Here is a 27,758-nt window from a genome sequence, read left to right as displayed (position 1 = left end):
CTTTCTGTTTCACAAAAGGTACTTTGTGGCAAAAGAAGGTTCTTCAGATTATAAAAAGGTAAGAAAGAGATGGTTCCTTTAAAGAACCTTTAATTGAACGGTTCTTTGTGGAACCAAAAATGGTTCTTCTATGGCATCGCTGTGAAGAACCTTTTAAAGCACCTTTATTTTTAAGAGTGTAGAGTCCTTTAAAGCTGTATTGAAACTGCAATTTGGACCTTCAACCTGATTCCCATTAAAGTCCACTATATGGGAAAAATCCTTTAAAGTTTTCCTCAAAAACTTTAATGTTTTTCCATTGAAAAAAGAAAAACATGGACGTCTTGGATGAAATGTGGGAGTAAGTAAAAAAAAAACTATATAAACTGAGAACTTAAATAAGAGAGTGTTTTGGATGTAGGACTGACTGAGGTAAAGACTTCAGTGGTCTGTTGGATGGTGGCAATCTTTGTCCATTCCCACTTCTGGAAGAGCTGCACGCGTGTGGGATTATGCAGAGTTGCTGACGGGTGCGTACGGAAGAAAGTGGGAAAGCGCTGGCGGTTGGATAAAGCTGGAGAACTGGAGCCATATGAAAACTACAGAGAGAGAGAGAGGGAGACAGTAGTTAAAAAGGTGGAAGGATAGAGAGAGCACACTGGAAAGATTTACTCAGCTATTTGGTTGAACTTATTTGATACCGCTGAAAAGAACGAAAGCAAAAGCAGAGCAAAAATATGAGTCAGATTTCTGCACACACTGGAAGAAGGGTAAATGTCAACCCAGTGAAGCCAGAAACCTGAATAAATAAGCCAATCTGTTTCTACATCCGATGTTGACGTGTCTTCAGAAATAAATCTTTGTATTTCAAGCAGTGAACCAGGTTGCCTAATGAAAAAACATTCCTGTCTGAAAAGAAATGTGTTTAAAGGAACAGTTCATCCAAAAATGACGAGAAATTACCCCATTATTTACTCTCTCTAACCATCCGTGTGTATGGCTTACTTGTTTCAGACGAATACAATCAGAGTTATATTAAAATATATCCTGGCTCCTTCAAGCTTTATAATGGCAGTGAATGGCTGTTGAGATTTTGAAGCCCAATTCTCATAATTCTGACTTTTTTCTTGTAATTCTTAATTTAATTTCTTGAGTTTTTATGTGGCAATTTAGACTGTCTCACGCAACTGTGAGTTTACAGCTCGCAAGGTTTTTTGTTTTTGTCACTTTTTCCTCACAATTCTGACTTTTTTCTTCACAAATGTGGGTTGACATCTTTATCTTGTATGTGACAATTCAGACTTAGTTTCTATGAGCTTACATTTTGCAATTCAAGACTTTTCAGAGTTGTGAGTTCATATCTCTTTTATCCCCTAAATTCAGTTCTTTCAGACTTCTTTCTCTGAATTCTGATTTTTTATCTCACGATTCTGACTTTTTTTTTTTCAAATCCTGAGTTTACGTATCTCTCAATTAAGACTTTTTTCCTCAAATTTTTTTTGTTTGTATCTCATGATTCTGACTTTTTTTTTTCCAAATCTTGAGTTTATGTCTCAAGTCAGACTTTTTCTCTGAATTCTGAGTTTATATCGCTCAGTTTAGACTTTTTTCTCTAAATTCTGAGTTTATATCTCACAATTCAGACTTTTTCCCCCAAATCCTTAGTTTATATCTCACAATTTACCCTTTTTTTCAAATCCTTATTTTATATCTTGCAATTCAGGCTTTTTTCTCTCAATTCTCCGAGCTTTATAATGGCAGTGAATGGCTGTTGAGATTTTGAAGCCCATTTCTCACAATTTTGACTTTTCTCTTGCAATTTTGAGTTTTTATGTGGCAATTTAGACTGTTTCACACAACTGTGAGTTTACAGCTCGCAAGGTTTTTTGTTTTTGTCACTTTTTCCTCACAATTCTGACTTTTTTCTTCACAAATGTGGGTTGACATCTTTATCTTGTATGTGACAATTCAGACTTAGTTTCTATGAGTTTACATTTTGCAATTCAAGACTTTTCAGAGTTGTGAGTTCATATCTCTTTTATCCCCTAAATTCAGTTCTTTCAGACTTCTTTCTCTGAATTCTGATTTTTTATCTCACGATTCTGACTTTTTTTTTCAAATCCTGAGTTTACGTATCTCTCAATTAAGACTTTTTTCCTCAAATTTTTTTTTTGTTTGTATCTCATGATTCTGACTTTTTTTTTTTTCCAAATCTTGAGTTTATGTCTCAAGTCAGACTTTTTCTCTGAATTCTGAGTTTATATCGCTCAATTTAGACTTTTTTCTCTAAATTCTGAGTTTATATCTCACAATTCAGACTTTTTCCCCCAAATCCTTAGTTTATATCTCACAATTTACCCTTTTTTTTCTAATCCTTATTTTATATCTTGCAATTCAGGCTTTTTTCTCTCAATTCTCCGAGCTTTATAATGGCAGTGAATGGCTGTTGAGATTTTGAAGCCCATTTCTCACATTTCTAACTTTTCTCTTGCAATTTTGAGTTTTTATGCGGCAATTTAGACTGTTTCACACAACTATGAGTTTACATCTCTTAATTTGCAGTTATTTCTCTGAATTCATTTACATTTCGCAAGGTTTTTTGTTTTAGTCGCTTAAAAAAATGGTGACTTTTTCTCACAATTCTGACTGATGTGAGTTGACTTCTTTAGCTTATATGTGACAATTCAGACTTTCTATGAGTTTACATTTTGCAATTCAAGACTTTTCAGAGTTGTGAGTTCATATCTCTTTTATCCCCTAAATTCAGTTCTTTCAGACTTCTTTCTCTGAATTCTGATTTTTTATCTCACGATTCTGACTTTTTTTTTTTTCAAATCCTGAGTTTACGTATCTCTCAATTAAGACTTTTTTCCTCAATTTTTTTTTGTTTGTATCTCATGATTCTGACTTTTTTTTTCCAAATCTTGAGTTTATGTCTCAAGTCAGACTTTTTCTCTGAATTCTGAGTTTATATCGCTCAATTTAGACTTTTTTCTCTAAATTCTGAGTTTATATCTCACAATTCAGACTTTTTCCCCCAAATCCTTAGTTTATATCTCACAATTTACCCTTTTTTTTCGAATCCTTATTTTATATCTTGCAATTCAGGCTTTTTTCTCTCAATTCTCCGAGCTTTATAATGGCAGTGAATGGCTGTTGAGATTTTGAAGCCCATTTCTCACAATTTTGACTTTTCTCTTGCAATTTTGAGTTTTTATGTGGCAATTTAGACTGTTTCACACAACTGTGAGTTTACATCACTTAATTTGCAGTTATTTCTCTGAATTCATTTACATTTTGCAAGGTTTTTTGTTTTAGTCACTTAAAAAAATGGTGACTTTTTCTCACAATTCTGACTGATGTGAGTTGACTTCTTTAGCTTATATGTGACAATTCAGACTTTCTATGAGTTTACATTTTGCAATTCAAGACTTTTCAGAGTTGTGAGCTCATATCTCTTTCATCCCCTAAATTCAGTTCTTTCAGACTTCTTTCTCTGAATTCTGATTTTTTATCTCACGATTCTGACTTTTTTTTTCAAATCCTGAGTTTACGTATCTCTCAATTAAGACTTTTTTCCTTAATTTTTTTTTTGTTTGTATCTCATGATTCTGACTTTTTTTTCCCAAATCTTGAGTTTATGTCTCAAGTCAGACTTTTTCTCTGAATTCTGAGTTTATATCGCTCAATTTAGACTTTTTTCTCTAAATTCTGAGTTTATATCTCACAATTCAGACTTTTTCCCCCAAATCCTTAGTTTATATCTCACAATTTACCCTTTTTTTTCGAATCCTTATTTTATATCTTGCAATTCAGGCTTTTTTCTCTCAATTCTCCGAGCTTTATAATGGCAGTGAATGGCTGTTGAGATTTTGAAGCCCATTTCTCACAATTTTGACTTTTCTCTTGCAATTTTGAGTTTTTATGTGGCAATTTAGACTGTTTCACACAACTGTGAGTTTACATCACTTAATTTGCAGTTATTTCTCTGAATTCATTTACATTTCGCAAGGTTTTTTGTTTTAGTCACTTAAAAAAATGGTGACTTTTTCTCACAATTCTGACTGATGTGAGTTGACTTCTTTAGCTTATATGTGACAATTCAGACTTTCTATGAGTTTACATTTTGCAATTCAAGACTTTTCAGAGTTGTGAGCTCATATCTCTTTCATCCCCTAAATTCAGTTCTTTCAGACTTCTTTCTCTGAATTCTGATTTTTTATCTCACGATTCTGACTTTTTTTTTTCAAATCCTGAGTTTACGTATCTCTCAATTAAGACTTTTTTCCTTAATTTTTTTTTTGTTTGTATCTCATGATTCTGACTTTTTTTTCCCAAATCTTGAGTTTATGTCTCAAGTCAGACTTTTTCTCTGAATTCTGAGTTTATATCGCTCAATTTAGACTTTTTTCTCTAAATTCTGAGTTTATATCTCACAATTCAGACTTTTTCCCCCAAATCCTTAGTTTATATCTCACAATTTACCCTTTTTTTTCTAATCCTTATTTTATATCTTGCAATTCAGGCTTTTTTCTCTCAATTCTCCGAGCTTTATAATGGCAGTGAATGGCTGTTGAGATTTTGAAGCCCATTTCTCACATTTCTAACTTTTCTCTTGCAATTTTGAGTTTTTATGTGGCAATTTAGACTGTTTCACACAACTGTGAGTTTACATCACTTAATTTGCAGTTATTTCTCTAAATTCATTTACATTTCGCAAGGTTTTTTGTTTTAGTCACTTAAAAAAATGGTGACTTTTTCTCACAATTCTGACTGATGTGAGTTGACTTCTTTAGCTTATATGTGACAATTCAGACTTTCTATGAGTTTACATTTTGCTATTCTGACTTTTCAGAATTGTGAGTTCATATCTCTTTTATCCTCTAAATTCAGTTCTTTTAGACTTTTCAGACTTCTTTCTCTGAATTCTGAGTTTATATCTCTGTAATTATCCAAGCTTTATAATGGCAGAGATTTTGAAGCCCAATTCTCACAATTCTGACTTTTTTCTTGCAATTTTGTATTTTTATGTGGCAATTTAGACTGTTTCACAAGTTTACATTCTCTGAATTCTGAGTTTACATCTTGCAAGGTGTTTTTGTCACTTGATAAAAAAATGGTGACTTTTTCTCACAATTCTGACTTTTTTCTTCCCAGTTGTGAGTTGGCATCTTTAGCTTATATATGACAATTCAGGCTTAGTTTCTCTGAGTTTACATTTAGCAAATCTGACTTTTCAGAATTGTGAGTTTATATCTTTTTTCTCTAAATTCTGTTTTTCGTCTCGCAATTCAGACTTTTTTCTCTGAATTCTGAGTTTTTAAATCACAGTTCTGACTTTTTTGACAAAATTCAGAGTTTATATCTCATGATTCTGACATTTCTTGAGTTGATTCAAATCTTGAGTTTATATCTCTCAAGTCAGACTTTTTTCTCTGAATTCTGTTTACATCCTGCAATTCAGACATTTTTCTCTAAATTCTGAGTTTGTATCTCACAATTTACACTTTTTTTCACTTTCCTGAGTTTATATCTTGCAATTGAGACTTTTTTCTCTGAATTCTGAGTCTATATCTCTGCAATTCTCCAAGCTTTATAATGGCAGTGAATGGCTGTTGAGATTTTGAAGCCCAGAAAAAGTGCATCCATCCATCACAAAAAGTGCTCCACAGCGATGCATTTGTATAAAAGAAAAATGTTCATTCTTAAAACTTACCGAACCTTTAATGACGGACATTTTGAAATGTAACTCAGATTGTATTCATCTGAAAGAAGAAAGTCATATACACCTAAGATGGCTTGAGGGTGAGTAAGTCTTGGGGTAATTTTGATTTTTGGGTGAACTATCCCTTTATATTGTATTAAATGTGTATTTAAAATTTTAAAGTATTAAAGAACTGGACTTAATGTAATACTAATAAAAAGGCCAAATGGAGAGTAAATAAATCGGCTACATGCTATTAACTTTCAATAGAAATGACATCAACACTGCATTACATATAAAGAGCAAAAACACACTCTAAACTTCAGATAATTCAATTTAATAAAATTTTAACTATTATATATTTTTAATTAATTGCAATTAAATTAAAGCATTAAAGTGACAGAAAACACTATTTTTAGTTTGCATTTAAGTATATTCTTTTAAAGTATATTATTTTTGTAAAAATAACTCTTTTTAAAACTATGCTAAGAATTGCTTTGCCTATGCTGTCACATATAAACAGTTCTTTATTTTTCACGAGCACCTAATCTACTAGAGTACAAACCCATCTGTCAAAAGAAAAGTTACTGAAGTCTTATAGGTTTTGTTAAAAGTAAACTCACAACTCACTTTTTCCAACTTTTTTCTAAATTACATGGAGCAAGCTCTACTTTTTCCATATTAGTAAACTCATCTAATGAGAACAAAATCGGGGTTGAGAACATTACTTTCCAAATTCCTGCAAACCTCTGCGGATGCTAGAGGATTGAAAGAGAATAATTGGAAAAATTAATTATTTCGTCACATTTGCTAAGGGTATCTTGTGTATTTTAATCTTTTTTTTTCACTTTCACACGTTCTTATTCAGTTCTCCGACTTCCTTGAGAGACTCTTTTGACAGTTTTAATTTGTCAGCTTCTTCAAAAGTGTCAACAAACCACACAAAGTCAGTAAGATTACAAGTCCAAATTCTTTTTGTTCTTTGACCCAAAAAACTACACAGAGCTGCTTGTTTTGTGTAACATTTAAGCATTGAAAACTCTAATTTATTAGGAGTTAAAGTTGTAAAGCAACTGTTTTATCATTTTACCATTTTGTTTAATCAGAAATCTATGGAAACCTGTTTGTAATTGTAAATGTAATTTGACACTTTTTTATCTCACAATTCTGACTTTGTTTCACACAATTCTGTTTACGTCTAAATTCTGAATTATTTCTCTGAATTCTTAGTTTACATTTTGCAAGTTTCACAAGTTTATATTAGGGGTGTGCGATATGACGATTTTTGATCGTGGACGATTAAAATGTCTCCACGATCTGCTTTTGAATAAATATCGTAGTATCGTGCTACAGTGTGTCTCCGTCTTAATATACTGTACATTCACTCACGGGGCACTGCACTTATTCATATTCGCGATCACAAAAGTACATTATTTGAATGTGCTTCAAAGTCTTGCCGGTAAAATAACGCCATTTGGTCCGCGCGCTGTTCTGGCATGCGTTTCATGAGCGCGTAAACCTGAAGCACGTGCGCTAAAAGCCTGTCAGACAGCACCTGATTACTAAACTGAGCTATCTTTGGCGTTTAATTTGCTTATACTGTCAAAAACACGCAAGGATTACATATAAACACAGTCGGTTGTCTAAAGTGAAAGTAAACAGTTAAGAGAAAAACGGATGCGCGTCTGTATAGATGCGTGCAGCTCTGCGACAGAGCTAAACATGCTGTCGATTGTCATTAAAGGGACAGTACACCCAAAAATGTTGTCACTCACATGTCCTAAATCTCTATTAATTTTTTTCTTGTGCTTAACACAAAAGAAGATATTTTGAAGAATGTGGGTAACAGTAGCTGGTCCCCACTGACTTAAAATAAATAAATAAAATATATGGAAGTAACTGGGGACCCAGCAACTGTTTGGTTACCCACATTATTCAAAATAAGTTTTATGTTCAGCATGTTTTATGCTTAAAAAAATGCAAGAGTGAGTAAATGATGACAGAATTGTCATTTTTGGGTGATGATACACTAATAAAACAAAACACAAAGGAAAATCACTCACTGCTCTTGACTGAAGAACTTCAATACAGTTGCTTTAAATGTTGCTTCTATGTATAATTTATGTATATAATGTATATAGTGTTTTATTTTTATATTTGTTAATTACATTTCTTGAATGCTACTGATAAATACATGGACTGTACTTGAAAATTAAAGCACTGTTTGTTTTATTTGTATAGTATGTGTATTTGTAACATGTAGCTTATCTTTGTTCTTATTTTTTAAAAACAAAGAAAATAATGACAAAGATTTTTTTGTCTTCGCCCACTTTGGCTTAAATATCTGCCATTCTTTTTATTTTATATTTTGTTACCTTGTAAGGTTTTGGTTTTAAAATAGAAAAATTTATTTGGCTGTACTACTCAGACAACTTGTAAAAAAGTAAAACCAACATGACAAAGAATCGTGATAAAAATCGTGAATCGTGATATTTCTTGAAAAAATCGTGATATGATATTTTTACCAAATCGCCCACCCCTAGTTTATATGTAACAATTTAGACTTTGTTTCACACAATTCTGAGTTTACATCTCTCAATTCTGTATTATTTTACATCTCGCAAGGTTTTTTGTTTCCATCACTTCCACAATCCTGACTTTTTTCTTCACAATTTTGAGTTGACATCTTTAGTTTATATGTGAGTTTACATTTTGCAATTCAGACTTTTTTCTCACAATTTCAAGTATATAAATCACAAGACATTTATCTCAAAATTGTGAGTTTATATCTCGCAATTCAGATTTAAAATCTTTAAAAACTTTTTTTTCAAGTTTAGATCTCTCATTTAAGACTTTTTTACTCTAAATACTGTTTATATCTTTTAATTCTGACTTTTTTCCTTGAATTCTGAATTTATATCTCATGATTCTGACTTTTTTTCCCAAAATCCTGATATGAGCTTATATCTCGCAATATAGACTTTTTTCCCCAAATCCTGAGTTTATATCTCGCAATTCTGACTTTTTTTCCAAATACTAAGTTTATATCGCTCAACTCAGACTTTTTTTCCCCAAATACTGAGTTTATATCTGTCACAAACGGGACGACCAAGAGTGAGGATCCAAATGCAAGGCTTTATTTTGATGATCGTAGACAGGCAGACAGGGTCGAAAACACCAGCAAACATGAACAGCGAAGATAATCCAATAGCGTAATCCAATAAACAAGCGTGGGTCAAAATCCAAGTGGGCAGTCCAAATGAAACAATGAAATGAAAACAAGAAACTAGAAAACTAAGACTAAGACTGGGAAAACAAAAACAGAACTATGGCTAGGGAACAACAAGGAGACTAGGAAACCTGAGAGCAAAGGAAAACGCTTGGTAGAGTCCGCTGGAGCAAAACAATACTTCGCGATGTGTGTGTGTGATGAGCTGGCTTTTATGTCTGATAAACAGGAAGTAACCATAGAGGCAGCAGAGGGAGCAGCAACAGTCAGTGGGGGTAAGGGCTCCCTCTGCTGGCCTGGCGTGACATAGCCCCCCCCCAAGGAGCGGCTTCCAGACGCTCCAAAAAACAACAGGAGGAAACAGTCCAGGGGAGCGGTGGGGGGGCCAGGAGACTGAGGCAGAACAGGTTGGGCAAAGGCCCTCCAGAGCAGGGCAGGAGATTCAGGAGCCCTCCAGGGCAGGGCTGGAGGCAGAGCAGTCCTTTGAGGTGGAGCAAGAGTCTTAGGAGCCCTCCAGGGCGGAGCAGGAGGCTTAGCGACCCTCCGGGGCAGAGCAGGAAGCGTAGAAGCCCTCCAGGGCGGAGCCGAAGGCGGAGCAAGGGGTTTAGGAACCCTCCAGGGCGGAGCAGGAGGCGGAGCGGCCCTCCAGGGCAGAGCAGGAGGCGCAGGAGCCCTCCAGGGCGGAGCAGGAGGCGCAGGAACCCTCCAGGGCGGAGCAGAAGGCGCAGGAGCCCTCCAGGGCGGAGCAGGAGGCACAGGAGCCCTCCAGGGCGAATCAGGAGGCGCAGGAGCCCTCCAGGGCGGAACAGGAGGCGTAGAAGCCCTCCAGGGCGGAACAGGAGGCCGCATTATGGACTGGGACCTGGGGAGAACAGAGATAGAGGAGGCAGACAGAGCAAGGAGAGAAGTAGAGAGTTCATGGGAGAACGTGGCCTCCATAGCCGTGACCAGGCAGACGAGAACTTCAGGAACGACTTTCGTGGCAGTTCCTGGGCAGACAGAGACTTCTGGAACGGCCCCAGACGCCAAGACAGAGATGACAGGGAACCTAGGCGGTGCAGGCAGAGCAGGGAGTCTTGGCGGGGCAGACAGAGCAAGGGACCTTGGCGGAGCAGACAGAGCAAGGGACCTTGGCGGAACAGGCAGAGCAAGGAACCTTGGCGGAGCAGGTAGAGCAAGGAGTCCTGGCGGAGCAGATATAGCAGGGAACCCTGGCGGTGCTGGCAGAGCAGGGAGCACTGGCGGTGCTGGCAGAGCAGGGAGCACAGGCGATGCGGGCAGAGCGTGAAGCCTTGGCTGAGCGGGCAGAGCGTGAAGCCTTGGCGGAGCGGGCAGAGCGTGAAGCCTTGGCGGAGCGGGCAGAGCGTGAAGCCTTGGCGGAGCGGGCAGAGCGTGAAGCCTTGGCGGAGCGGGCAGAGCGTGAAGCCTTGGCGGAGCGGGCAGAGCGTGAAGCCTTGGCGGAGCGGGCAGAGCGTGAAGCCTTGGCGGAGCGGGCAGAGCGTGAAGCCTTGGCGGAGCGGGCAGAGCGTGAAGCCTTGGCGGAGCGGGCAGAGCGTGAAGTTCCGCTATGTACGCCACCTCCGAAAGAGGTATAGGCGCAGCGGACATGCCTGTAGATGAGGTCTCCAGAACAAACTTGTGGGCAGACTCATGGGCCGAAGAGGCAACTGGGGCGCAGTGTGCAGCCCACACACTCAAAATGGCGATAGCCATAACAGGTAACACAGTTGGCAGAGGAATGCCCTCCGGGTCATTGGGCGTGGGGCTTGGGAGCGTTGGCTCTGTGTGACTTGGGAGCGTTGGTTCTGCATGGCTTGGCAGCGTTGGCTCTGCATGGCTTGGGAGCGTTGGCTCTGCATGGCTTGGGAGCGTTGGCTCTGCATGGCTTGGGAGCGTTGGCTCTGCATGGCTTGGGAGCGTTGGCTCTGCATGGCTTGGGAGCGTTGGCTCTGCATGGCTTGGGAGCGTTGGCTCTGCATGGCTTGGGAGTGAAGGCTCTGGATGCTCAGGGGAGATGTGACTTGGCAGTGAAGAAGTAGCTATGACCTGACTCGTCATGACAAGAGCAGCAGTGACTTGATTTGGCGTGAGAGGGACAGCTGTGGCTTGGCTTGGCGTGACAGGAGCAGCTGTGACTTGACTTGGCGTGACAGGAGCAGCTGTGACTTGACATGGCTTTGAGGGAGTGGTTGTGACTTGAGTTGGCTCTGCTGGGGCAGCGGCGGCTGGACATGATTCAGGTGGTACTGCTGTGTCTTGATGTGACGCTGTAAGCGCTGTGGTAACTTGCTTATCTTCTGGAAGTGTTGGGGTGTTTTGCCTTGACTCAGGATGTGCTGCTTGACTTGGCTCAGGAAGTGCTGCTTGACTTGGCTCAGGAGGAACAACTGCTGTAACTTGACTTGACTTGACAGGAGCATTAGCTGTAACTTGACTTGACCTTGCAGAGACAGCAGCCATGATGTGACTTGACTTGACAAGAACAGGAGCTGTGTCGTGACTTGACTGTACCGGAGCAGCAGACATGGCGTTAACAGGCGATGGTTTGGTTGACGTGGCGTTAGCAGATGCTGGCTCGGCTGATGTGGTGTTAGCAGGCGCTGGCTTGGCTGATGTGGCGTGAGCAGGCGCTGGCTTGGCTGACGTAGCATTAGCAGGCGTTGGCATCAGGATTATGGCTTGACGTGCAGGCTCTGGCGTGGCGGCCATCTTGGGTGCAGGCTCTGGCATGGCGGCCATCTTGGGTGCAGGCTCTGGCGAGGCGGCCATCTTGTGTGGTAGCTCTGGTGTGGCGGCCATCTTTGCAGCGGGCTCTGGCGTGGCGGCCATCTTTGCAGCAGGCTCTGGCGTGGCGGCCATCTTTGCAGCAGGCTCTGGCGTGGCGGCCATCTTGACCAGGAACTCAGGAACGGGAGCCATCTTGTGAACGGGCTTTGGGACGGTGGCCTTCTTGTGAACAGACTCGGGAAGGGCGGCCATCTTGGGAATTGGCTCAGGAACAGCAGCCATCATGTGATCAGGTTCGGGGATGGCGGCCATCTTGTGAACAGGCTTGGGGGTGGCAGCCATCTTGTGAACAGGCTCAGGAAAGGCGGCCATCTTGTGAGCAGGGTCTGGAAGAGCGGCCATCTTGTGAACAAGATCAGGAAGGGCGGCCATCTTGTGAACAGGATCAGGAAGGGCGGCCATCTTGTGAACAGGATCAGGAAGGGCGGCCATCTTGTGAGCAGGCTCAGGAAAGGCAGCCATCTTGTGAGCGGGGTCTGGAAGAGCAGCCATCTTGTGAACAGGATCTGGATGGGCGGCCATTTTGTGAACGGGTCTTGGGATGGCAGCCATCTTTTGAAGGGGCTCTGGGCTGGCAGACATCTTGTGCTGAGGCTCGGGGCTAGCAGACATCTTGTGCTGTGGCTCAGGACTAGCAAACATCTTGTGCTGAGGCTCGGGGCTAGCAGACATCTTGTGCTGTGGCTCAGAGTTAGCAGACATCTTGTGCTGAGGCTTTAAGCTGGCAGACATCTTGTGCTGTAGCTCCTCTAAAACACCCATAGTGAACGGAGAGCCAAACAACTGCAGTGCTAAATAAATGTATTGCTGGAGGGTCCAGCCAGGCTGGTGTAGTGGCATCAGGGAACCAAATGGCTCGGAAAGTCCACCACGAAAAAATATCATTAAACAGGCCTCATCCATTGAAGTAGCCTTTGCCAGTGTAATAAAATCCAAAATGTACTCCTCAATGGGACGCTCACCTTGACGGAGACGGATAATCTGGGTGGCTGGGTTCATGGTGAACTGCTGGTGGATAAAGCCGCTGGATCCGGGTGTGGCGAAGTATTCTGTCACAAACGGGACGACCAAGAGTGAGGATCCAAATGCAAGGCTTTATTTTGATGATCGTAGACAGGCAGACAGGGTCGAAAACACCAGCAAACATGAACAGCGAAGATAATCCAATAGCGTAATCCAATAAACAAGCGTGGGTCAAAATCCAAGTGGGCAGTCCAAATGAAACAATGAAATGAAAACAAGAAACTAGAAAACTAAGACTAAGACTGGGAAAACAAAAACAGAACTATGGCTAGGGAACAACAAGGAGACTAGGAAACCTGAGAGCAAAGGAAAACGCTTGGTAGAGTCCGCTGGAGCAAAACAATACTTCGCGATGTGTGTGTGTGATGAGCTGGCTTTTATGTCTGATAAACAGGAAGTAACCATAGAGGCAGCAGAGGGAGCAGCAACAGTCAGTGGGGGTAAGGGCTCCCTCTGCTGGCCTGGCGTGACAATATCTCTCAATTCAGACTTTTTTTTCCAAATACTGAGTTTATATCTCGCAATTCAGACTTTTTTTTTCCAAATACTGAGTTTATATCTCTCAATTCAGACTTTTTTTCCCCAAATACTGAGTTTATATCTCGCAATTCAGACTTTTTTTTTCCAAATACTGAGTTTATATCTCTCAATTCAGACTTTTTTTTTCCAAATACTGAGTTTATATCTCGCAATTCAGACTTTTTTTTTCCAAATACTGAGTTTATATCTCGCAATTCAGACTTTTTTTTTCCAAATACTGAGTTTATATCTCTCAATTCAGACTTTTTTTTTCCAAATACTGAGTTTATATCTCGCAATTCAGATTTTTTCCCAAATACTAAGTTTATATCTCTCAATTCAGACTTTTTTTTCCAAATACTGAGTTTATATCTCGCAATTCAGATTTTTTTTCCCCAAATACTGAGTTTATATCTCGCAATTCAGATTTTTTTTCCAAATACTGAGTTTATATCTCGCAATTCAGATTTTTTTCCCCAAATACTGAGTTTATATCTCGCAATTCAGATTTTTTTTTCCAAATACTGAGTTTATATCTCTCAATTCAGACTTTTTTTCCCCAAATACTGAGTTTATATCTCTCAATTCAGACTTTTTTTTTCCAAATACTGAGTTTATATCTCGCAATTCAGACTTTTTTTTCCAAATACTGAGTTTATATCTCGCAATTCAGATTTTTTTTCCCCAAATACTGAGTTTATATCTCGCAATTCAGATTTTTTTTCCCCAAATACTGAGTTTATATCTCGCAATTCAGATTTTTTTTCCAAATACTGAGTTTATATCTCGCAATTCAGATTTTTTTCCCCAAATACTGAGTTTATATCTCGCAATTCAGATTTTTTTTTCCAAATACTGAGTTTATATCTCTCAATTCAGACTTTTTTTTTCCAAATACTGAGTTTATATCTCGCAATTCAGACTTTTTTTTCCAAATACTGAGTTTATATCTCGCAATTCAGACTTTTTTTTTCCAAATACTGAGTTTATATCTCGCAATTCAGACTTTTTTTTTCCAAATACTGAGTTTATATCTCTCAATTCAGACTTTTTTTTTCCAAATACTGAGTTTATATCTCTCAATTCAGACTTTTTTTTTCCAAATACTGAGTTTATATCTCGCAATTCAGATTTTTTTTCCAAATACTGAGTTTATATCTCGCAATTCAGATTTTTTCCCAAATACTAAGTTTATATCTCTCAATTCAGACTTTTTTTTTCCAAATACTGAGTTTATATCTCGCAATTCAGATTTTTTTTCCCCAAATACTGAGTTTATATCTCTCAATTCAGACTTTTTTTTTCCAAATACTGAGTTTATATCTCGCAATTCAGATTTTTTTTCCCCAAATACTGAGTTTATATCTCGCAATTCAGATTTTTTTTCCAAATACTGAGTTTATATCTCGCAATTCAGATTTTTTTCCCCAAATACTGAGTTTATATCTCGCAATTCAGATTTTTTTTTCCAAATACTGAGTTTATATCTCTCAATTCAGACTTTTTTCTCTGAATTTTGAGTTTATATTTTGTGATTCTGATTTTTTTTTCCAAATCCAGAATTTATCTCTCAATTTAGATTTTTTCTCTGAATTCTAAGTTTATATCTCATGATTCTGACTTTTTTTTCCCCAAATCCTGATATGAGTTTATATCTCGCAATACAGACTTTTTTTCACAAATTCTGAAATTATATCTCGCAATTCAGACTTTTTCTTTTCCAAATACTGAGTTTACATTTCTAAATTCAGACTTTTTTTTTTTTCCAAATACTGAGTTTATATCTCTCAATTCAGACTTTTTTTCTCAGAACTCTGAGTTTATATCTTGTGATACTGAATTTTTTTCCAAATATTGAGTTTATATCTTGCAATTCTGGAATTTTTTTTCAAAATCTTAAATTTAATCTTAAATTTATGTTTTTCCTCTTACGTCTAGCAATTCAGACTTTTTTCCCTGAATTATGAGTTTGTATCTCATAATTCTGACATTTTTTTGTAAATATTAAATTTAATCTTAAATGTGTTTTTCCTCTTACGTCTCGCAATTCAGACTCTTTTCTCAGAATTCCGAGTTTATATCTTGCAATTCTGACTTTTTTCCTAAATCCAGAGTTTATATCTCTCAGTTCAGACTTTTTCTCTCTGAATTATGAGTTTGTATCTCGCAATTCTGACATTTTTTTATCTTAAATTTAATCTTAAATTTGTTTTTCCTCTGAATTCTGTTTACGTCTCGCAATTCAGACTTTTTTCCTCTGAATTCTGTTGTCTCACAATTCAGATTTCACATCTCACAGTTGTTGTGTTTTCTGTAAATTTATAAAAAAATGTAAAAAGTAATTGCAACTTTCACAATTCTGACTTTTTTCGCAATTACGAGTTTACATTCACACAGTTCAGACTTTCCTTCTCAAAATTGCAAATCACAAGACATTATCTATCTCAAAATTGTGATTTCTTTCTTAGAATTGCAGATTTATATTTCTCAGTTCTGAAAAAAAAAGTCAGAATTATGAGATAAAAAGTCACAATTACCCTTCATGTTTTAATTCTATGACAAAAACAAGCTTCCATAAGAATCACAATAAACCAACTTCCCAATACGAAACTCTCTGATGTTCTGCAGTCAAATCCAGGTAAATGGAGAAACCAGGGATCACCAATACAGATATAGAGAGTTAAGACAGAGATGTACACATAATAAAACGCACCACTATAAGGTTCCACATGCGTGCCGCCTCGGCCACCAGCGTAGACACAGAGCTGCAACCAGGCATCAAGACGATCTTTATAGGCTCTGTGTACAGCAAGTCATACAGCAGCTTAGTGGCCTCTCCTGGATCACACTAAAGGAAAGAGAAAAAGAACATCAAGACAGTCATAATTACTACCTCTGAAAAAGCTAACTGTAGCTCACAGGATGTGAAAGCTTCACTTGAGCATGTCATAATCAATAAGGGATCAATGGAATCAGCACAGTATCTCACAGCCCAGAAAAACAAACTATATTGATGCTGTAACCAAAGACCTCTCGTGCTGCAGTTCACTGTGACAAATACAACAGGAAGTGATTCACAAATGAGGGGGTGACTGCTCGCACGCCGCAGATGCAGTCACACTCAAATGGTGCCCTTGGTAACAATCAGCAGAAACACTTAATTAGGAAAGACACGCAAGCTTTTATTTTTGTTAAACTTAGAACTCAATGACAGTGTCGGTCTCAAAAATGGCAGTCTGAAAGCAACCACTCTTAGTTCTAGTAGTTACTAACAATAGCTAATAATAATATTTGTGTCAAACATCACTCTAGTAAATTTCTCAAAGAGCCATGTGGTTTCCTTGCTCCAGTCTCTCTTGGCATCTCCAGGGAGCTGTGGCGTTTTCATTCAGCGCACGGCCTCGGAGAAGGAGCCATCGAGAGGAACTGAAGACGCTTGACGTGACGGAGGCATCTGTGTTGTTAAAGTCCCAGGGGCTGAAGGTTATGCAGGTCTCTGGACCAGAATACTGAACGCTGACTAAAAAAAAAAAAAAAAGAGCACAAGAAATGCTCCTTCTCTCACTGCTTTTGGACACAAGGACAATTTTGTTTTTGTTAGGTCAGCAAAAAAATCCAGAATTGAATTATGTCCCTTTCGGTTTCATAAGTTTTTGAACATGAATTTAAATAGATTTGGCTAAGCCTCACAGGAAGTTAAACTACTGTATCTATACTCTGCTCCTGTGAAAATAAAGTGCACTTAACTGTATTGAATGTGCACTTGTAGTGAACTTCAACTCTTAAAAGTATATTTAACAACTGTACTTGCAGCTAATATAAAATTAAATACATAAAAGGGCACTTATATGTACTTAAAAGAGATGTTTCTTAACACCGGTAGCTGTTAACTTCCATAGTATTTTCTTCCAAACTGCATTTGAAGTCGAAAGTTTACATACACCTGACAGAAGCTGCAAAATGTTAATTATTTTAGCAAAAATAAGAGGAATTATACAAAATGCATGTTGTTTTTTATTTAGTACTGACCTGAATAATAATTTTCACATAAAAGACTTTTACATATAGTCCACAAGAGAAAATAATAGCTGAATTTATAAAAATGACCCTGTTCAAAAGTTTACATACTCTAAATTCATAATACTGCGTTGTTATCTGAATGATCCACAGCTGTTGTTTGTCCTGAACAGTTAAACTGCCTGCTGTTCTTCAAAAAATCCTTTAGGTCTCACAAATTCTTTGGTTTTTCAGCATTTTTGCACATTTGAACCCTTTCCAGCAATGACTGTATGATTTTGAGATCCATCTTTTCACTCTGAGGACAACTGAGGGACTCATATGCAACTATTACAGAAGGTATAAACGCTCACTGATCTTACAGAAGGAAAAACGAGCCAGGGGTGAAAACTTCTGAACAGAATGAAGATGTGTACATTTTTCTTATTTTGCCTAAATGTAATATTTATTTCAATGAGTACTGTGCTTCAGAAGCTACAGATCGTCAAATTCCAAAAGTTTTCACCCCCAGGCTCTAAATGCATCATGTTTCCTTCTGACGCACTAGTAAGCGTTTAAATCTTTTGTAATAGTTGCATATGAGTTGTCCTCAGTATGAAAAGATGGATCTCCAAATCATACAGTCATTGTTGGAAAGGGTTCAAATACACAAAAATGCTGGAAAACCAAAGAATTTGTGGGACCTGAAGGATTTTTCTGAAGAACAGCAGGCAGTTTAGCTGTTCAGGACTAACAAGGGACTCATGAACAACTATCACTAGACAAAAAACAACAACAACACAGTATTAAGTATCAAGTATATGTAAACTTGACTGGTTATGAATATGACTGGTTATGTTCGGCTGTGAATGGTTCATGCGATAAATCCCACCTCCTGTGTTTGTGTGCGTCTCACGCACTGAATGGACAATATAATGTCGTTAATGGAAAGAATAATTTTAAAAAGTAAAAAACTCACAAACGTAGATATAACCACTTTGTTATGTCAAAATAAGACTTAAAATGGCATAAAAACATGATCTGTGGGGTTTTTCAGTGAGTAACCACCTTGGTGAAATTTGAGGTAAAGCTTTATTGAGCTTTATGACTGATAATCCGACAAATTAAAAAATAGCTAAAAGTTAACTATTAAAAACAACTGCTGAACATAAGTTCACAAATTAAGTATATGTGACCCTGGACCACAAAACCAGTCTTAAGTCGCTGGGGTATGTTTGTAGCAATAGCCAAAAATACATTGTATGGGTCAAAATTATTGATTTTTCTTTTATGCCAAAAATCATTAGGATATTAAGTAAAGATCATGTTCCATGAAGATTTTTTGTAAAATTCCTACTGTAAACCTATCAAAATGTAACTTTTGATTAGTAATATGCATTGTTAAGAACTTAATTTGGACAACTTTAAAGGTGATTTTCTCAGCATTTTGATTTTTTTGCACCCTTAGATTCCAGATTTTCCAATAGATGTATTGAGCTTTCATATGATGTATATATCTCAGTTTTGTAAAATTTTACCTTATGACTGGTTTTGTGGTCCAGGGTCACATATTGTTTAAATTGTTACTGCCTTTAGTTATTATTTTAGAATAAATGTAAAATGCTTTAAAACACCAACCTGATAAGATTCATACTTGGCTTTAATAAATAGAACATTGATCGACTGAGTCACAGAAGGAATTTGGCGAATGCGAGCACAGTGTGTATATTGCATTGTCGTATACAATGCAAGCTGCTAGCCAGATCCGTAGCTTTGACTTTGTTTACTATAGAGATTCAAATGCTAAATGTCTCATCCCGACGAAGCAAGACACGTCTTCCTGTGACTCAGACCATGAATGAGTCTTTATCTGCTGTTCTGCCTCACATTAACTTGCAAGTGTTGGTTTGTTATTTCTAAGCTGTGATTCTACATCCCTGAACCCAGATGAGAATGAATAAAGCATGCATTTGGATATGGAAATCCTTCTCGTTACAATCTGGATACAACAGATGCCAATTAAAATGGGGAAAGCACAAGTGTCTCATCAGGGCATCGGTCTCTCTCTCTCTCTCTACCTCGGTCTCGCTCTATCACGGTTAATAATTGATCAAAGTTTGCAGGCTGAGCTTTGATATAACCATGGCAACCGTATGGAGAGGGAGAGTGTATCTGTGCAAGGGGGGTTCCTGTAAATATCTGCTCTAAAACATACACACACACACAAGACCACAACTTCTGGCATTAGAGCCTATGACCGTGTCTTTGACATTTCCATTTGTGGCTGGTATCATAGCATAAATCAAAAGTCAAATGTGTTTTTTAGTTATTTTTATTATGGAATGTGCAATTTTGTATCATTCTAACGTAGATGTACATGCCAATGCTGTTAACATATTATTTAGATTAATTAGTATTATTTAGTAAATACAATATTTCAAATACAACAAAATTATAAAATAATATATATTCATATATAATAATATTATTTTGTTTAAATATATTTTTTAAACATTAAACAATTTTTTATGTAATTTTAATATAAATATTAAAAAATCATTTTAATTTAAATAGTTCAGTTACCTACTTTTAATATAAACTTATATTTTTTATTGAAAACAATTTTAATATTTAGATTTAAAAAAATTAATTTTAGACATATTTTTTATATGCATTTTATTTAAAAAACAAATAATTTAAATTAATATAAACTTTATTATTGTTATATATCTTTAAAACATACTATAATTTTAATATATATCTAATTTAAAAATGTATTTAAATAGTTCAGCTAACTTTCTTTAATTTTATAATTTTTTAAATATTTTTAAAGCAATATATTTATTTATGTGCATTTATACATTTTATTTTAAATATCATTAAAATGTAAATAGTTCAGCTAACTTTATTCATTTTTCAAACATACTTTTAAAACATAATATAATATAATATACATTTAATTTAAAACTTAATTTAAAGTTAAATAGTTCAGTTAACTACTTTTAATATAAACTATTATTTTTATTTTTAAAACATAATTTTAATATACATTTATTTAAAAAATCTATTTAAATGTAAATAGTTCAGCTCCTAATATAAACTTTATAAATTTTTCATATATTTTTTAAAAATAATATAATTTCATTTAAAAAAAAAATGTGTTTAAATGTATAGTTCTCCTAAGTAGACCTACTTTTAATATAAACTTTATTTTTTTTACATTTTTAAACATAATATAATTTTAATATGCATTTTATTTTTTATAAAAACTACTTTTTATATAAACTTTATCTTTTTTTAATATTTTTATATATAATATAATTTTTATATAAATTTTATTTTAAAAAATATAAATAGTTCAGCTAACTACTTTTAAACGTTTTATATATTTTTTAAAACAATATAAATTTAATATACATTTTATTTAAAAATGAATTTAAATTTACATTTAGAGTACATTAAAGTATATTCTTATTAAGAAGATTGTTTAAAGCCTATTTAATCTATTCATCTCATTTTTACTCAAATTTTAAACAAGCCTTCTTTTGACAAACTTTGGCATTCTAGTTACAAATTACAGTTATATGAATTTCTCTGAACTCATTCATTTGAATACTTCCTTACATCCAAATATTACATTTCAATTCTTTATCCTGCTTCTTTTCTCAGTTCCCATTTAATGTGGCCGGATCCCACTCCTTCTGTCTTAATAAAATAAAACTTACAAGTCTTTTGATTAGTGACAACAGTAATTATTACAGTTGCATGCTAATGTGGTTCTCAAACATTTAAACAAACTAAATATTAAATTTGTTGTGTAATTCGATGCTGTTTGTATTACGGCTGTTTGCACTTACACTAACTGATGCCTCGAATCATACGGCTTATTAAATAGAGCTTTAATATTACAAAGTAATTAAACTTACAATTTTCCACTTGGCAGATGATAAAATGTGGAACAAGAATCCCATACAAAAACCCAGCCCTCACATTTTAGCATTAAAAGTAAAAATATTTACAGTCCTGGTTTACTATGAAACAAATGTGCTATTTTAAAAAAGGAAGAACAAATGAATTAGAAAAGCATTGTTCTGTGTTCTGCTGCCAGAGCATGGAGGGGTTATAATAACCCTCATTTATGAAATAAATATTTATCAAATGTCAAATGAAATTGGAATTTCGAGGTGACTTTCATGTTCCTATGCAAACGTCGCTCTGCGTGATAATTGGCTATTTGCGAGAGATTAAAAGAATGCCCCAAACATGCCTGAGATTCTTTGAACAATAATTAAATGCAAAACCCACATCAAATTTGATTTTCTCCCTTTGTAATTACATTTCTGACACCCCAAAGCAATTTAGATTAGAATCTCATCCAGGTATGAAGTACTCTCCAATCAAGAGGAAATGCTCAAAATATCTGTCGGCTTAAATGTCAACGAGTCTGAGCACTTCACACCTGCTTTTCCGTCTCCACGGCATACTAACACATGACATTTATACAATGTCACACTCGGCCCTTCTGATATTGCATTCTTCTACTTGCGCACCTGCAGCATGCCTTAAGATTTTTATTAAGATTAATGCTAAATTAAAAGAGACTTGAATCACGGGTGGAATGGTGACATTTCTAGAAGCAGTTAATAACTGGAATTGTACCTTGCATTTTCATTAAATCAAGATTATTGCAGTACTGTTAATATTACTGGGTTTTATATGATAAATTGCTTGTGCTTTTTCTCATTTGAAAGTCACTTTAGATAAAAGCATCTGCTAAATGAATAAATGCACCCTGATAAGCAAACTTCGCTGTTATTTTGAAGCATGAGAAAAGGAAAAACACAATTAAACTTCAAATGTATTTATTTATTTTACAGAGTACAGTTTTAATACAATCATTTTGTTATTTAAAAATTAATATATCATGTGTAATTTAAATATTATTTAAATTAATTTAAAAATACATAAAAAGTTTTCTCTTTTCCTCACAAATTGTATAACTCAATAAAATATATATATATTTTTTTTTTACAGAATTCAATCATTATTTGTCATTTAAAAATGTTAAAATAAAAAACAAGTGGCAAATTGTCAGTATTAGTTTTTATTCTTTATTTTTTGCATTTGACAAAGTTCCAACAGTCAATTTTTACCTCATATTTGACCCCAAAATATTTAATATTTACAAAATTTGATATGTAATTTTCTCTTCTCCATACAAATTTGTGTGACTCAATCAAGACAAAAGACTAAAACACAAATGCATATATTTGTAAAGAAAACTGATTATTGTTTAATACAATAATCATGTGTAATTTAAATATTATTTAAATAAATAAAAAATAAAAATAAATTACAGTAATTTTTAAAAAGATTCTGTCATTCAAATTTGAACCCTTACTTAAAGAAAAAGTTTTCTCTTTTCCAAACAAATTGTATAACTCAAAGATTGTTTTTTTTATCACAGAATACAGTTTTAATGCAATCATTGCATGTCATTTAAAAATAAATAAATAAGTGGCAGATTTATTTATTTTTTACATACTTTTTTTTTTACAGAATATGGCACATTTTCAGTTTCATTATTTATTGTATTTAAAAAAGAAAGTTCTCACTGTCAATTTTTTTACCTCATATTAGACATTTACATGCAATTTTCTCCTTTCCACACAAATTGTATAAACATAACACATTTTGGGATCACAGAATAAGGAATTAATCTAATTGTAACACTAAATACACTAAAATATTCCATCAAGTACACTTTTGCATAATTAAGTTTGCATGTGCTAATGTGATCTCTAATCCACATTGGCAAATTGTCATGCAAGACTAAAAACAACACAAATGCAGTTTTTTGTGTGTGAAGAAAACACATTTTTAATACAATAATCATGTGTAATTTAAATATTATTTAAATAAAATAAAAAAAATAAATGTAATTTTTAAAAAGATTCTAATCATGTGTAATTTAAGTATTATTTAAATAAATAAAAAATAGAAATAAATAATTGCAGTTTTTAAACAGGTTCTGTCTTTTAAAGGGGTCCTACTATGCTCTTTATTTTGTTTTGGGGGTGCATTAGAACATGTTTGGTGGTTTGAAAAACGCATTATTTTTCAGATAATTTACATTATTACAATAGCTTTCTCCCCAGGCTGGCACAAATGGCTTGATTAGTTCCGGGTTTGATGAAGGTCCGCCTTCCGAAAAACGAAATGTGTTGTGATTGGTTAGCAGTCCCACTGCACTGCAATTGGCGAACAGCTTAAACGGCGCTTCAGTCCTGCCACGCCCCTTCCCAAAGCAGCAAGTTCTGTGTACAACTGCGCAAACTAGATTAAAGTGATTCTTACATTTTAAATATGGATATTTTTCTAACAAAATCACATCGGATCACTAAAGGAGGCTTTTGCTGACCCTTCCGGAGCCATGTGAGGCACTTTTTATTATGGTTCGACTCGTTTCTAAAGCTTGGGAGTGCCAGGATTATTTTTAATATAACTCCGATTGCATTCGTCTGAAAGAAAGAAGTCATATACATCTAGGATACATGGAGGGTGAGTAAATAATACGCTACAGTATTGTTGGTCCTATCGTCAGCCTGTGAGATCGCCGATACATAATATCATTATTGTGCTCATTTATTTAATTATTTACATGCCCGAAAACCAGCCCCAGCATAAGGCTAGTGAAGCTATCTACACTGTTTGATGAATAAATCTCTTACCACACACTGCACATCTACGGCGCAGCTTCGATGCGACCACCGATGATCGTTACTCTAGTAAATGCTTGCGTTTACATCAGCTGCGGCTCCAGATGTGTTTCAACACTCTATACCGAACACTTCAACGGCTTCAGAACGGTTACCAGAGCAGTTTGCGGACACTTTAGTCAATGCTTGCATTTACACGAGCCACCCTGTGGCTTGCTGAAGTATCCCAAAACCGGCTGTCCATGCTACATCGCTAAAGTTAGGTGAATCCCCCACCTCGTCCCTCCCCGCCCACCAACGATTTGTTTGTGACATTATAACATCTAGAAAACAAACGCTGTAGTCCAAAGAAGCCATTTGTTGTAGTTCTTGAAAAGGGATTTTTTTAAAACTAAAAATCTCCTTTTGGAGTGGACTTTGAGATTTGTAATATTTTAGATCTTTTTTATGCCCAAACATACATACCACACACTGGCTAAAATTCAAAAAGTGAAAAAGCATAATAGGACCGCTTTTTAACGAAACAGTTCTGGACAGTCCAATATGACACAACAATATTTTATATTTACAAAGGTCGTTTATATAACATTTTCTCGTAATTTTCAACTCAATATTTTGTTTTTAACATAACACATATTTTAATTAGTTCCAGCGATATCGTATACTATTTAAACTGAACTGGACGATAATATCACTGAATTCATTGATGAACTGCCTTTAACTGAAAATTGATTGTTTACAATAATGCGTTACTTACACACTATTGTGCTGTTTAAATACTGTGCAATTGCTTTGACACAATCTGTATTGTTAAAAGCGCTATACAAATAAAGGTGACTTGACTTGACTTGACTTTAATTAGAAAGAAATATCCCTCATACACCCACTGCATCCTAAATATTAAAGGAACACTCCACTTTTTTTGGAAACAGGCTCATTCTCCAACTCCCCCTTATTAATAAGCTGAGTTTTACCATTTTGAAATCCATTCAGCCATTCTCTGTTCTTGCTGCCGTAACATGGCCCAAGCAGGCGCAGTAATATCACACAGCGCCTGAAATTAGTTCCCAGCTAGGTTTGCATTTGCACATGTGCTGCGTGATATTACTGCGCCTGCTTCGGCCATGTTACGGCAGCAAACTTCCTTGACTATTACACCAGAATGGGAGTGTAGTTCCTAAGCTTATTGGCCTAGAAAATCACAGCTTTACATTTTCCGCCGGTATTAGTACATGATATAACTACAGAAGAATCAAGTTTTAAATAGGACAAATATCAAAACTCGTTGGTCATTTTTGAACGTGATGCTATTGGTCTAATAGGATTCAATGATCTATGCTATGCTATGCTAAAAGTGATATTGCCAGAACAGGAGAACGGCTGAATGGATTTCAAAACGGTAAAACTCAACTTATTAACTCGGGGAGAGTTGGAGAATGAGCCTATTTCCAAAAAAAGTGGAGTGTTCCTCTAAGATTTTTACATTTGCAATGTGGGTCAAACTCAACTTAACTCAACTCAACAAATCACAGTTTCTCAAGCCAACAGGATAGAGGCTTAATGAACTACCTGGGTCTGCATAGATCATGTTGGCACATAACAGATTACCACTCATCTCATTTGAGAGTGGTCAGACAGGTGTGGCAGATACACAGGAGTCTACAGAAGGACCTCCTTATCCTTACAAGATCTACAGGGATGCAAGTTTGTTTGAACTGTGGTTTCACTGGTGGCTGTTGCCATGCCAACCCTCCTCTCCCTGATTCTTCCTCTATATTGAGTGCGATTGCAATGCAGAGTGCGGTTCACCAATCGCAACCATGATACAACACATCTCTGTCCACTTAGAGCACTCTTTAACCGTTTCCTCACCTTCAGGGGCTCAGTCACGCCACTATGGGAAACTAAACCGCCCCGCTTTGAACTTCAAAAAGTGCTACATATTCAATGGCGCCAATATAGATATCAAACCAGCACTGACATAATTAAGGATATAAATGACTATTTGAAAATAGAATGTGGAACATGCTTTGGAGGTGATCTTGGAAAACATAAAAAGGCAAACATAAGCATTTATGGTGCATGAGTATTTTTAGGAAGCCAAATGACTTTATGCAGCTGAAGCCTTACAGGCTGTTGATAACAGCCAAGTGCAGTGAGTTGTGAAATATTAATGTACCAACAACTGCAATGTCAACTTGACACCAACTCCTGAATCTCAAGATACAATCGCTGCCACAACAATAATGAAGCACCTGCAAAGCGCTGATAATTTCTGACATCTTAAATTCACATCTGGTACTTATCTTTGTTTCAGTCCTTGAACGAGAAATGCTTGAATAAATTAACCAAAGGTAAAGAGGGCACAGAGATTTCTTCTTTCTTAGAAAATGCCTCTGCTTAAATATATAACATTAATTCCTACATGGTTGAAAATCACTATTTCTGGCATAATGCAACTGAACTACACTAAAATAAAGGTGCTTCACGATGCCATAGAAGAAGTTTTTTTTGTCTAAATGGTTCAATAAAGAACCTTTAACATCTGTTTCACAAAAGGTTCTTTGTGGAAAAAGAAGGTTCTTCTGATTATAAAAAGGCAAGAAAAAGATGATTCTTTGACCTTTGACTGATTGGTTCTTTGTGGAACCAAAAATGGTTCTTCTATGGCATTGCTGTGAAGAACCTTTTAAGCACCTTTATTTTTAAGAGTGTAGTTAAGAGGACAGTAGGATAAGGATATTAAACGGATATAGAATAAGAAACTTTCTGCAGGATTTATGCCATGAAATATATTAGAATATAGAGTGTTTTCATGAAAAATTGTCAATCGGCCACATTGGCGGCATTGCATTGCTGATTATTGTCCTTCTCTATATGATTTAGCAGCGCCCACATGATTTTTTCTATGGTTTAGACAGCATAAATTAGCAGAACAACGTATTCAGTAGTAAATTAAAGTAAAATCCATGTTTAAGCAGGGTTATTATAGTTTAATAAAACTAAAAATGAAAATAAAACCATTTTTTGTTACTTGTAATAAATGTGAACTGAAATCAGGGTTGTCCTATTGCTACTCAAAACTAGCCCAATCACGTTTTAGAGGGGTCCTCCGGTAAAAATTTCCAGGGGGTAAAATACACATTTTTTGGCGGGGTTCCTATGGTAAAAGTCGCACATTATTTTGCTTCAACCCATGCCAAATAAGAGGCAACACAGGCTGTAATACAATATTAAAAAAAAAAAATTTTTAAATACTTACCAAGGCAACATTTCTCATTTTAATTTATTTTTAACTTGAAGTATTAAAATAACAACTAAAACTGAAAAAGAAACTATACAGATATTTAAAAAATCATGATAATAAAAACTAGAATTAAAATGAAAATAGAAAACATTAAATACTAATAAAAACTATAACAGTATCTCAATGATATTAAAATAACACTGGTGCTGGGACAGTTTATTTTTGAAATAATTTTGCACATTTGTTGGAGCTGTGCTGATCATTTCACACTATAAGAAACTTAATCACTGATGCACATTAATTATGTTAAATTAATTATTATTAGTTATGTAAACTGCAATTTCGAAAACAATTAGATTAAATACTGTGAAAAACTAATCACGTGTACTTAAAAGTTTAATATATATAGAGAGAGAAGATATTTATACATGTGACCCTGAACCACAAAACCTTAAGTCTTAAGTAGCACAAGTATATTTGAAGCAATAGCCAAAAATGCATTGTATAGGACAAAATTATAGATTTTTCTTTTATGACAAAAATCATTAAGTGATA

General features: G+C 35.7%; 1 protein-coding gene across 1 annotated transcript in view; it reads right to left on the bottom strand.

The window, feature by feature from the left end:
- The window catches only part of gabbr1a (gamma-aminobutyric acid (GABA) B receptor, 1a), a 70,707-nt gene that overhangs the window by 42,437 nt on the left and 512 nt on the right, over positions 1–27,758 (bottom strand). The window contains exons 2-3 of the mRNA XM_073817570.1: positions 15,955–16,089; positions 408–578 (exon numbers count right to left, since the gene is read on the bottom strand). Of these exons, the coding sequence (XP_073673671.1) occupies positions 408–578; positions 15,955–16,089 (306 nt within the window). The remainder of the gene's footprint in view (positions 1–407; positions 579–15,954; positions 16,090–27,758) is intronic.

The sequence above is a fragment of the Garra rufa genome, chromosome 14 (genome assembly GCF_049309525.1).
Source record: "Garra rufa chromosome 14, GarRuf1.0, whole genome shotgun sequence".
NCBI classification, from domain to species: Eukaryota; Metazoa; Chordata; class Actinopteri; order Cypriniformes; family Cyprinidae; genus Garra; species Garra rufa.
Note: the sequence above shows the minus strand (reverse complement) of the source record. Positions and strands in the feature narration are given on the sequence as shown.